Raw genomic sequence first — 12,969 nt, 5'->3', positions numbered from 1 at the left:
ACATAATCTCAAAAGGCTTCGTCCAATCCGGCGGTTGCAAAATCGGTGCTTGCACTAATTTTTCCTTCAAAACATCAAAGGCTTGCAAAAAATCATTAGTATAATCAAATGCAACATCTTTTAGCAACAAATTGCATAAAGGTTAAGTAATCACACTAAAACCTTTAATAAACCGCCAGTAAAAACCCGGCATGCCCCAAAAACGACCTTACCCCTTTTACATTTTTCGGTGGTGGTAATGAAGAAATAACCTTAATTTTTGCTTTATCCACCTCCATTCCCCTACTTGAAACTACATGCCCCAACACAATACCCTCTTGTACCATGAAATGAGTTTTCTCACAACTTAAAACCAAATTAGTCTCGACGCAACGTTTTAAAACTTCCAATTCATCAAGACATCTTTTAAAAGTTGACCCAAAAATAGAAAAGTCATCCATAAATACCTCAAGTGAATCCCCAACCATGTCCGAAAAAATACTCATCATACATTGTTGGAACGTGGCCGGGGCATTACACAATCCAAATGGCATTCGCCTAAAGGCAAAAGTGCCATATGGACATGTGAATGTTGTTTTGTGTTGGTCGTCGGGATGGATTGCAATTTGATTATATCCCGAGTACCCATCCAAAAAGCAATAGAATTTTTGACCCGACAATTTTTCAATAATTTGGTTAATAAAAGGTAATGGAAAATGGTCTTTTGAAGTAGCCGTATTTAACTTTCTATAATCAATGCACACTCGCCTCCCGGTTACCGGTCGGGTAGCGATTTGTTCACCACTTTCATCTTTAATTACCTGAATGTCGGCTTTCTTTGGAACTACCTGTGTTGGACTTACCCATGCACTGTCTGAAATGGGATAGATGATTCCTGCATCCAACCATTTGATAACTTCCTTTTTCACCACCTCTCGCAAATTGGGATTCAACCTCCTTTGAGTTTCCCGAGTCAACTTTGCATCATCGGTGGTGATGATTTTTTCCATGACTATAGATGGACTAATACCCTTCAAATCGGCTATAGTCCACCCAATCGCCACCTTGTGAGCTTTTAAAACATCCAACAATCCCTCTTCTTGAGCCTCATCCAAGTTAGAGGCAATAATAACCAACAACGTCTCACCTTCTCCCAAGAATGCTTACTTGAGATGACTTGGAAATTCTTTCAATTCTACCTTGGGAGGATAAATCAACGAAGGTTTGGTATCAGAATTGATCTCTGTTGGTAGACTCTCAACCTGATGAGTCCATGGTGGTCTTCCATCTTACACTGCCAATACCTCTTGTTTCTTTTCCTCTAACTCCAATGCACAAATGTGAGCCTGTTCAGAATCATCACAAACACAAACATCCAACATACCTTCCTCATATTCGTGTGGTACATATCCATCTATGATATCTGCCATAAAACATTCTTCACTAGCCAATGAATTAGCAACATTAGTAAACACATTTAAACGCATTATTCTATTTCCAAAGGCCATGTCAACTGTACCAAACCGGCAGTTAATAATAGCATGAGCAGTATTTAAAAATGGTCGACCCAAAATAACATTTTGTTGTTGTGTTGGGTCACCGACGAGTAATCCAGAACCAAAAAGTCAACAGGATAATAAAATTCCTCTACTTTAACAATAACATCCCGCACAATCCCGCGAGGAAGTTTGTGAGACAAATCAGCCAATACAACCATGGTCTCAACTCGTTTAAGTGGACCAAAATCGTATTGGTCATACAAACCCCCCTGTAGGATACTCACACCCCCTCCAAGATCCAATAGTGCCCGTGACATTTGAAAGTCACCCACTTGAATGTTAATCAAGGACGCTCCCGGGTCTTGAAGCTTAGGTGGAAGATTACCCTTTAGAATTACACTCACTCATTCAGTTAAATCAACTCGTTTAGGAACTTTTTGTTGTCTTTTCTTAGTACACAATTCTTTTAAAAATTTTACATATGCGGGTACTTGTTTTATTGCCTCAAGTAAAGGAAGATTAACTTTAACCTGTTTAAAAAGCTCCCACATCTCCTCCTTTTTGGACCCCGTTTTAAAATCACATTTTTCTTACCCGGATCGATCAAAGCCGAAGGAAATGGAATTGGAACCTCTCCCACTTCCTTACATTTATCGTTTAAAAGTTCAACTAATTAGATAGTGGTAAATGGAATTGGAACCTCTCCCACTTCCTTACAAATCGAAGATTTGCGCAAAACTAAACCAAATAAAACTAATTAGATAGTGGTAAATGGGTGTCGAACATGAAGAGTTTGTGGAATATGTGTTACTGAGTAGCTTACAATTAAACTAATATAAATGTAAATGACAGGAAGTAATTTTCAAGTTGGTTTTTTGATTAGATTTTAAGAACTAAATTAGCTAATACGAAAGTTGTAAACAATTATCGAACAAGTATTTCTCTTGGAATTCGGGTTATCACGCAACACTCTTGTTAAGGTTCAATGGATAAATCATAATATCTTGATTTTGTGTAAATGTGATTATTTGTGATTAATCAAGAACTAAGTACTCGGATTACTAGAACGCGAGGTTGTTACTTGTTAATCAATCAATATGTTCTTAACCTAATTCCTTCTACTAAATCTCAATTGTCAATGACACCAAGAACATATAGAACGAAACTAGGTTTAACACGATATGGACAGATTACAAACAATCAAACAAACATCGTAGTTATACTAACAACAACAATTAGATAACCGATCCAATTCAAGAACTTTAAACATAAGTGTATTGTGAATAACCTTACATCCAAGAGAAACACCAAAGGGTTTAGCCACACATAATTGGCATCATTGATTCAATCCTTAATCCAAAGCAATCCAAGATTATAGTGTTAATCTCCAATGAAAATCACCCAAAATATTGTTTCAAGGCACCAAAATCACCCCACAACAATGTCTCAGTCGGAATATCATGAAAAGGATCTAAAAAGCCCATTATAACATCAAATTGGAGTTGTAAGCGTCACCAGCGTGCGGGCCCCACCGTAAGCTACGGTGGCCACCGTAGTTTACGGTGGCTTTGAAAACCAGTACGGTAGGTCCTAACTGTTTACGATAGGGAGCTACGGTGGAACCCTACCGTAGCTTACGGTGTCTACCGTAAGCTACGGTAGCCTCAGCTCCAAAACACTTGATCTTCTTTGACTTGTTGACTGCTATCACCAACTCTCAAGTCCTTTATTCCTCTCCATCGAAGTTCATTTGAATCGCAATTTTTAGCACCTGTACCTGCAAAGACCACATACGATAGTAACCTAAATCCTTGAAATAACACATAAACGTTCGTGTTTTACTTAGAATTACTACATTTAAGGGTGGCTCTACAATCCCCCCGTCATATGCGACTACGAGCTTGCTATGCAATTTCAAAAGGTTGTTCGAGTCTTTTATGCCTACATGATTCATAGTTGTGTGGACTGGAAGACGAGGATGTTCCAGCATTGAGGAATAAAGAGCTCGAGACGAGGGGGAGTTTGTTGATACATGTTTTGTACGTCTCGGTCTTTATTTGTCTGATAATGTAATAGTTTTAGTTTATAGGGGGTTTAATGTGAAAGGGCATTTTGGTAATTAAAGTATTCTACCCATTCACCTAAATTGTAAGGCACATTCGTTACCCCGTAACGAATGTGTCACATTCGTTCTAATGTAAGCTCCATTCGTTAACCCTGATTAGGGAAAAACCAACAAAGACATCTAATTAGGTTTAATTTTAGATGAAATTGTTAATTGTAAAATCTCTATTGTTGATTTTGTTTGTATGCATTGTAGACACTGATGATTTTCAAGAACCAATTAGGGAAAACCAACAAAGACATCTAAAGTGCTTCAGAAGAAAAGTAAGGAATTCTTAATTTTTAATATATGTATACTGCATGTACATGTGTGTGTATAATTTGTTATACATATATGTATACTGCATATACATATGTGTATGTATAATTTGTTATACGTATGTGTATGTATAATGTGTTATACATATATGTATAATGCATGTACATATGTGTGTGTATAATTTGTTATACGTATATGTATACTGCATATACATATGTGTATGTATAATTTGTTATACATATATGTATACCGTATGTACATATGTGTATGTATAAGTGTATCATATGCTAAATTAGGTTTAGTTAGATAAAATTATTAATTGTAAAATTATTATTGGCATGCATTACAGAAACTGTTGATTTCCAAGAACAAATGGGAAAAGAATCAACAAGATCTAAAGTGCTTAAAAAAAGGAAGGAATGTGCAAAAAAGAATTTAATTGATGAAGGTATTGTTTATTTTAATATATGTGTGTAATATGCTTAACTACACAAAAGATTAAAAGTTGTTGATGTTATTGTATACTATATGTACATATGTGTATAATTTGTTATACATATATGTATAATGTTCATATATGTGAACGTAAAATTGTAAAATTTCTATCATTGATATTGTTGGTATACATTGTAGATAATGATGATTTTGAAGATAATTTGTTGTTAAAGAGAAAATAAATAATATTGAAGGAGAAAACAGTGAAAAGAAAAAGAATTGATTTTGGAAGGATCACCAAAGAAAAAAGCGAAAACTTGGGGCATTCGTACAAGAACATCTCTGCACGCCCTATATGAAGCAGTTAAACTACTAACAAGAAGACAAAGGAATATTGTGAAAAGAATGGGTTTTGGAAAGATTTTAAAGTTACAAGTGGATAAGGTAAATTCAAAATTAGGGCACTATGTTGTGGAGAGTTTTAACCAAAATCAAATGGCAATTATCATGAGCAAAGATAAACGTATACCAGTAACTGAAGAAGCTGTAAAGAAGTTGCTTGGAATACCTTCTAGAGGTATTAAGTTTAGAGAAGTTGAGTTGACTGAGAATGATGAGCAATTGCTATCACGCTAGAAAGCTAGATATCCGCCTTTACAAATAAGTCCCTCAGATATTGTAGTGAAAATTTTGGAGAATGAGTATTAGGATGAAGAAATGTTTAAAGTTGACTTCTTAATGCTCTTTGTAACTACAATGATAAAGTCAATAAAAAATGGAAAATGCTTTAACCAGGATGTTTTTCGGGTTCGTGCGGACAAAAGTTCAATAGAATATGATTGGTGTGAATTCACAGTGGATGCTTTGAAAAATTGCAAAAATAATTGGAAGCCATGTGATCACTCAAAATTTTTTGTGGGCCCTTCTACCTTTCTTGTGGTACGTAATTATTTCTCAATATTTGAACATACTTGTATAGTTTGTTTATGCATACACATGTTTGTAAAGATAGTAATAAACTATTTGTAGTATTCAAAGTGTTTAGTAATTGCCGTGTGTATATGTATAAATAACAGTAACTTGTTGCAACTTGTTTAAATGCAAAGATCTGGTTGTAACTGTTTAGTAATAAAAACAGTAACTTATAAATTTTTTGTAATAAACTTTTTTGTAGTGATCAAGTGTTTAGTAATTGCTGTACATATATGTATAATATTAGTAACTTATAACTTTTTCCTAATAAACTATTTGTAGTGATCAAGTGTTTAGTAATTGCTGTACATATATGTATAATAACAGTAACTTATAACTTTCCTAATAAACTATTTGTAGTGATCAAGTGTTTAGTAATTGTTGTACATATACGTATAATAATAGTAACTTATAACTTTTTAGTAATAATCAATAGATTAGTAATTGTTGTACATATATGTATAATAACAGTAACTTATAACTTTTTTGTAATAAACTATTTGTAGTGATCAATAGTTTAGTAATTGTTGTACATATATGTATAATAACAGTAAGTTATAACTTTTTAGTAATAAACTATTTGTAGTGATCAAGTGTTTAGTAATTGTTGTACATATATGTATAATAACAGTAAATTGTAGCTTTTTGTATCTAGACAGTGTTGCATGCAAAGGTATGTTACATATGTGAATAGTGATCACCTATTTGGTAATTGTTCATGTGTAGTGATGAATTGTGGTAATTTTAGTTTGTATATAAATAGTTTGTTTATGTACATATATGTATAATAACAGTAACTGGTTGTACTTGTAGCTTTTATATCTAGACAGTGTTACATGTAAAGGTCTGGATAACGAGAGGACATTGGCACCAATTGCATATTGGACAGGAAAGAGGCAAGAAGATAGGCAGATACAAAAAGGTTTAAATGGTGGATTTGGAAAGGGAGAAGTAAGGGAGTTATATGTTGATGAGAATGGCTATGATATTGAAAGTGATGAAGAGGTTGAAATTAATAGTGAAAGTTTGGAGGTATTAATTATTAATAAAGAACACAGATTCTTAAAAAATGTTCTATTATTTACTAATATAAACATGTTATCATTTTTGTTCACATAATCGTGTTGCCAAGTTGGATGACTTGTGTAACGTTAGTTTGCAAGAAAAGGGAAAGCTAGAGGAGGAAATTAGGAAGTTCAAAAGAGTTTATCCTAATAAAGTTGAGGTGTTAGCAATAATCGAAAGGTATAGACAGATCTATACAAGCTGTGTTGGTTTTGATGATAATGATGATGAGGGAAATATGGAAGCTGATAAAACGGATGCCATTAATGATGAGGGAAATGTGAAAACTGATAAAACGGATGCCATTAACATTTATCAAACACAAGACCGTTATGGATGGAAGCGGCTGTTCAAGTTGCCGATGCTGTGGAATTCGTGAATAATGAGGTTAAAAAAATGGAATCTAGGCAAGTAGATGACACTGATGAAATGCCAAGTTTCAAGCTGATTTCTCAAGAATCAAGTAGTGCAGCTCCAAAACTTTCAAACATTGGAGACGATAGCATACAAAAATAATTTTTGGGGGGTGATGTTCAAAGGTTAAAAAGAGAGGTAAAATTATCTCGATACGATAGATCTCCATGGCTGGAAAGAGCAGTGGATTTAACGAAGGGCTTAACAAAAGAAGAAAAGATGATTTGGGACTACTTATTGGAGGGTTCAGTTGATGAGGGGTAAAAATTTTTGTCTTTATAATATGTTACATACCATAGGAATATCACAAACTTTTTGTAAAAATAATATAAATTGTTAATACATACAGGAACCCTGGAAGGAAAAAAGAAAGACAAAAGTCAGATTGTGAAAGATGGAAAGTATGTTTACACAAGCTCAAATTTGGATTTAAAAATATATGTTTATTATTATTATACGTATATGTAATATAATATGTCATATAATGTTATTTGGTGACTTTAATTGTGTAGGCCATTAACCAAAAAGGAAAAGACAGCACAAGAAAAAGCTGATATGAAAAAGAAAGAACAAGAGGAAGTGAAAAGAACTATGGGGTATGTGTTACAAAACTGATTAAAAATTTATGTACATTTTTCAAAAAGATATAGAGTGATCTGCATGTACTTATTATATAATCATTGAACACATTTCAGGATATACATATATGTATAGTTATTTATTATAAAATATTGAACACATTTCATAATATAAATATTAGTACAAAACAGTTTGCTTTTTTATTTAGAAATTGTATAATCTGTTAGTATTTTTGTTGATACATATATGTATAGTTTTTTATTATAAAATATTGAACACATTTCATGATATACATATATATACAAACAGTTTGCTTTTTTATTTAGAAATTGTATAATCATTGTGTTACATATATGTGCAAATTTCTTTTATTATAATGTTTCAATGCATTCAAAAAAATTTGTATAGTCATTAGGTGTTACATGAAAATTGCAGGAACTCTGCATAAGAAATTAACTATGGTTTAGAATGCCTGCATTTTGCTTTAGCTGAATTCACACCAAGCACACCAATTGGGTCGCAAGTTATTGACACTTGGGCAGCCATGTTAAATTATGAAGAAATAAAAAGGAGCAACAGTTCACCGTATAGACTGTTTTGCTATACATCCTTATTTGTAAGCAAAAAAATTTATGATTTTTATTCTTTTTGATTAGTTAGTGATTTCTAAAAATTAAATGGTGTTTAATTGTTTTGTTTTTCTAGATGATAGCCTGAAAATGTTTTGTCCAACACAGTGTTTGATCAAGCATTGCAATTACAAACTTTCAAAAGCAATTTACTTCTGGTAATAGAAGGAAAAGAAGAGAAGATGCCATTAACAGATTACAGTCTAATAGTGTTTCCAATTTTGGAGAAAAATCATTATTATTTAGTGTGCTTCGACTTCAAAGGTTTGGCTATCAACGTGATTGACAATATAAATCCTGAGGAAACTGTTGTGACACTGCATGATGATAAAGATTTTTATAAAAAGTTGGCTGAAATGAAAGTGGTACGTTTTTACATTTACAAAAAAATATTACTATACATATAATCTTGAATGTCTATAATATTATTATACATATATGTATAGTATTGTTATACACATGCGTACAGTAATATAAACATGTGTATGTATAATATTTTTATACATATATGTATAGTACTTATACACATCTGTTGAAAGAAAAAGCATGTCGTGGGGTAAGTATAAGAATTGTATTAGGCTAAGCTTGCGTGGGACCTATGGGCTGTGGGTTAATTACACGGTTAATTACCCACGCACCCTAAGGCAGCCTTTTTAAAAATGTATTGGGCTGAGATTGTATATATATACATATATGTATAATATTATTATACATATATGTATAATTCTGTTATACACATATTAACTTCAATTTTTATATTTTCACAGAAAGAAATATTTGTTGAATATTTGAAAGAAGTTGATCATCCAAGATTGAAAGATATTAAAAAGTTAGTACCAGAAAGAGTAGATATTGATTGGGCTACATCTGGAAATGTTGTCGATTGTGGAGTATTCTCCATGAGGCATATGGAGACATGGATGGGGAAAACAAATAATAAATGGGATTGGGGTTGCCAGTTGATCCAAAGAAGATAAAAGCAAAAATTGCTACACTTCGAAAGAAATATGCAGTAGCAATTGTCTTATCTGAATCTAATATACTACGGAGCAAAATTATAAAGGAAGCAACTGAGTTGGCAGGCAAAAAAAAGAAATAGATGTTCCTCTTTTAATTTTGTTTGAAGTTTTATGTGGTGTAGTGCATACTTGTACATATTTGTACATTTGTTGTAGACAAATATTTGTACATATTTGTACATTTGTTGTAGACGGTTGGTTAGTTCATCGTATTAGGCCTCTGTACTTCACAATTGGGGCTTTTGACAGGTTGTTTTGGAGTATATCTCACCCACTGTTTGATTATGAAATTTAGAATCTAAATTGGTTTTATATGTTACTAATGTTTGTGCCCATAATCTTCACTAACTTGCTTGTTGTTCATTTTTTTATGGTATTTTACATAATTTTTCATTTTATTGGAGGTGGTTTTAGACTGTTTATATGTCAATATAAAGCGTAGCGTAATGTACATATATCTATAATTTATTAAATTCATAGAATAGTGCTTTAATACTATGGCACATGCAACATGAACTCTTGGTGAAGATAACTGCAGCTTTTTTAGATGCTAAAATAGGTTACTCTATCCATTTATGACCGGATCTGTATAATACACGCATATGCAATATCTGAATAATATATATAAATCTATGAAAAACAATATACACATGTGTATATGTATTCTGTATAATATACACATGTGTATATGTATAACCTGGGTATAATATATGTACATGCTAGTGATAAAAACAACACAGAAACGTAAAAAAAAACTTCATTTTCTTGCCATTCTAAGTCAATCATAACAATTGCATAACCAAATCATATTAAGTTGAGCATAAACAATTGCACGACCATAACAATTGTCTGTCTAAGTCGATAATCAATGTAAAAATTATCTAACAAAAAGCAATTAAAAAAAAGCATATCTCAAATAAAAGTCACCCACCTAGTATTAAAATATCTTTATCTGTTTCTTCCCCATTTGATTCACCATCTGTTCCTTCTTTAGATATTTCATCAGTATCCTCGTCTGTGTCCTCTTCTGTAGATGTATTTCCTGTTTCTTCATCGGGTATACCTAATTTTAGAGGACAATTCCTTTTGTCATGAAGCCTTACTCTTTTGTTACAAAAGTTACATTTTCTCCTACTCTTCTTCTTGCCCTTTTTCTTGCTCTTTTTCTTAGCCTTCTCACTTGGACCAATTGGACGCTTAGTTTTTCGAGAACCTTTGTTCCGTATTCCTTTTGGTGCTGTAATTAAGATTTTGTGGGTTTTTTATGGGATAACAATTCTTCAATCACAACTTCTTTGCTGTATGTAGGCTCAAGTGGGAATTCCTCAAAAATTTTATCCTTTATTGCTTTAATTTGTAAATCAAGTTCTTCAAGGTATTTAGTGTTGCATCTCAGCCTATCAATGCACATCTGAATATTGTCACCGATTCGGCGCCTAATTATCGAACATTGGGTTTGATAGGCACAGTACCTATAGAATGATAAAAAATAGAGTATTATTATCTCATATGAGAATAAATGAATTACTAATTCTGCCTATACATATATGTAACAAAAACTATTACATATTAGTTTGTTAAACATGATATGTAATACATGTATTTTTAAACATGATTAACTATTAACATACCTGTTTTCCATACAATAAACACCACTTGGAAGAGCATCTCTACACCACCGCAAACTAACATACTTCATAGGAACCTTATCGATTCCTTGATGTCTATAAATGCAAAAGACGTGACGACAAAGATACCTAATGCGTGTAAATCCCATACACTCACACGTAACAGTAAAGTTTGACGTATCAAAAGTAACCTGAAATTGCAAAATTAATAAGAAGTAAGCATATAAAATATAAATATTGATATATGTATATTATTTGAAAATTTTAAACCTTGTACTCCTTGACAATTTTTTGTGAGTGATCTTGGTGAGCAATAAGATAACTATGTATAACATCTTACTCCTCTCGAGACACTATGTAGCATAAACGCAAAGATTTTTCCATCTCTTTCTGGACTTCAAAAAAAACAGTTCTGGTGTAGATCTCATTAGCATGTCGTTCAATAGGAAACGATGTTTTGAATTTTGGGTTGGTTGTTTCTGTTTTATCTTGAAGTTCACCTTGCTCGTTTCGTTGGCCATCCACAGTTGTCTCGAAACACAACATAAATTGAACTAAGGTATTGTGTGGACTAGAATTTGTTTTAAAGAGATGATTGGCACTCTCACACCTAGATGCTGTCTTCATTAAACAACACATCAGAATCTCTCTAAAATAACTAGGAACCCACTTATCCCTGATGGCATACATTTCAGATAGCCATACATGGTCTTGCAAACCATACTCATTCATCAATCGATTCCATCGACGTTAAAATGTATCCACGTTGATATAAACATTCCAAACAAGTTTGTGAATCGATCGGCGAAGATTTGAATTGTTCAAAAGATTTCCATCAATCTGAAAAATGGTAACACGATGATTAAACAATTTTTAAAAATAAAAACCAAACTGTTTGTACATATATGTATATCATAAAATGTATTATAATAAGTAACTATACACATATGTGACAGATTATACAATTTCTAAAAATAAAAAGCAAACTGTTTGTACATATATGTATATCATGATTTGTGTTTCATATTTTATAATAAATAACTCTACACATATGTACAAACAAAAAATATGAACTATACACATATGTATATCATAAGTAAAAAATACCTTAGGTGGTAGTTTTGTAATAACATGCCACATGCACAATTGGTGAATCGATTTATCCAATACACTATGAACAGCTTGCTTCATTGAAGGGTCTTGATCAGTTAAAACAAAAGTTGGTTGCTTGCCATGTGTATCGAGAAACATTTGAAGAAGCCAAGTGTATGATTCAACAGATTCATTATGTAACAAACCAGCACCAAAGACTACGCACTTTTTGTGATGATCAATACCAGTAAACGGAACAAAGATCATATCATACCTACAAAAAGGAGAAAAAACACAATTTTGTCACTAATTACAAAAATATTTGATTAAATTAAATAAAAAAAATAGATAACTTGCATATTGGTGTGGTATGTCGCATCAAAGGCCATAACATCACCAAACGCTCATAGTTGATTTTTGAAATATTGTCAACCCAAAATAAAGATGTAAGCTCAGTTCCAACAACTCGGGATTTAAAAGTGAAATTTTTTACATTTTTGGCACGTTCATTGAATTTATCAACCATCATCTGAGCATCTCCATCTGCAATCAATTCTCGTATATCTCTACCAAAATTATTGTAATCCGTTAATGTACCTTGCAGATTATGATGGCCACCCTTTAATACCACATGAAGCTTGAATGCTTTGGTTGGCCCAACATAAGCCAAATGACAATTGGAAATAAACTCTTTTGTTGCAAAGTCTAATTTCCTTTTTCTCTTAGTTGTATGCTCGGAAGAAAGAGGTCCATGATTGTGTTCCTCCACAAAACCATATATTTCATAATCCGATGAACCTCTTACAAGTCTAATTTTTATAAATGCTTTGCAATCAGTTACTTTGAAGTTTACACAACGGGAACTAGAGGTTGAACACATTCCAACAGAACCAACATCTTGATCTTTAGGTTTATTTGCTTTCGAACACAAGATGTACCTAGTTGTAATTATATCATTACGCTTCATAGTGGTACCCAAACGAGTACAAAAACCGGCCTTCTCAGCATACTCCTCATACATAACAACAACTTCATCCAATGTACGAAACATAGCCCCAACATAAGGTTTGAATTAAGGAGGAACAAATGGAATCCAAGACCTCTGTCCATTCAGTAATTCATACACACTAGTTGCTACGGATTCTTCACGATCAAATTAACATGAAAAAAAAAAAAAAATTAACATAAAAACACAATAAAGTTAAGGTCATACACCTATTTTAACCTATTTCTAATATACATATGATGTACTGAATTATTAACTAGCAATTAAGA

At 32.5% G+C, this 12,969-nt stretch overlaps 1 protein-coding gene across 1 annotated transcript; it reads right to left on the bottom strand.

Annotated features, from left to right (window-relative positions):
• Window positions 1–9,897: 9,897 nt before the first annotated feature.
• On the bottom strand, window positions 9,898–12,745 carry LOC143590062 (protein FAR1-RELATED SEQUENCE 5-like). Its single transcript, XM_077070655.1, has 5 exons — window positions 12,048–12,745; window positions 11,710–11,968; window positions 10,606–10,793; window positions 10,274–10,446; window positions 9,898–10,211 (listed from the first exon to the last, which is right to left on the bottom strand). The coding sequence occupies exons 1-5, from the start codon at window positions 12,743–12,745 to the stop codon at window positions 9,898–9,900; spliced, it is 1,632 nt and encodes a 543-aa protein (XP_076926770.1).
• Window positions 12,746–12,969: the final 224 nt, after the last annotated feature.

This window comes from Bidens hawaiensis, unplaced genomic scaffold (assembly GCF_021521415.1).
Source record: "Bidens hawaiensis isolate Kalapana, Puna unplaced genomic scaffold, B.hawaiensis_p1.1 tig00038138_1, whole genome shotgun sequence".
In the NCBI taxonomy this organism is placed as follows: domain Eukaryota; kingdom Viridiplantae; phylum Streptophyta; class Magnoliopsida; order Asterales; family Asteraceae; genus Bidens; species Bidens hawaiensis.
Note: the sequence above shows the minus strand (reverse complement) of the source record. Positions and strands in the feature narration are given on the sequence as shown.

What these genes read in the sequence shown, in the direction of transcription:
- LOC143590062 (XM_077070655.1), bottom strand. Translation starts at nt 12,745, where the DNA reads ATGTTTCGTACATTGGATGAAGTTGTTGTTATGTATGAGGAGTATGCT. An exon ending in GTTTATTGTATGGAAAACAG is followed by an intron (nt 10,447 to 10,605) that starts GTATGTTAATAG and finishes ATCATTCTATAG; the next exon opens with GTACTGTGCCTATCAAACCC. An exon ending in CCCACTTGAGCCTACATACA is followed by an intron (nt 10,212 to 10,273) that starts GCAAAGAAGTTG and finishes TCTTAATTACAG; the next exon opens with CACCAAAAGGAATACGGAAC.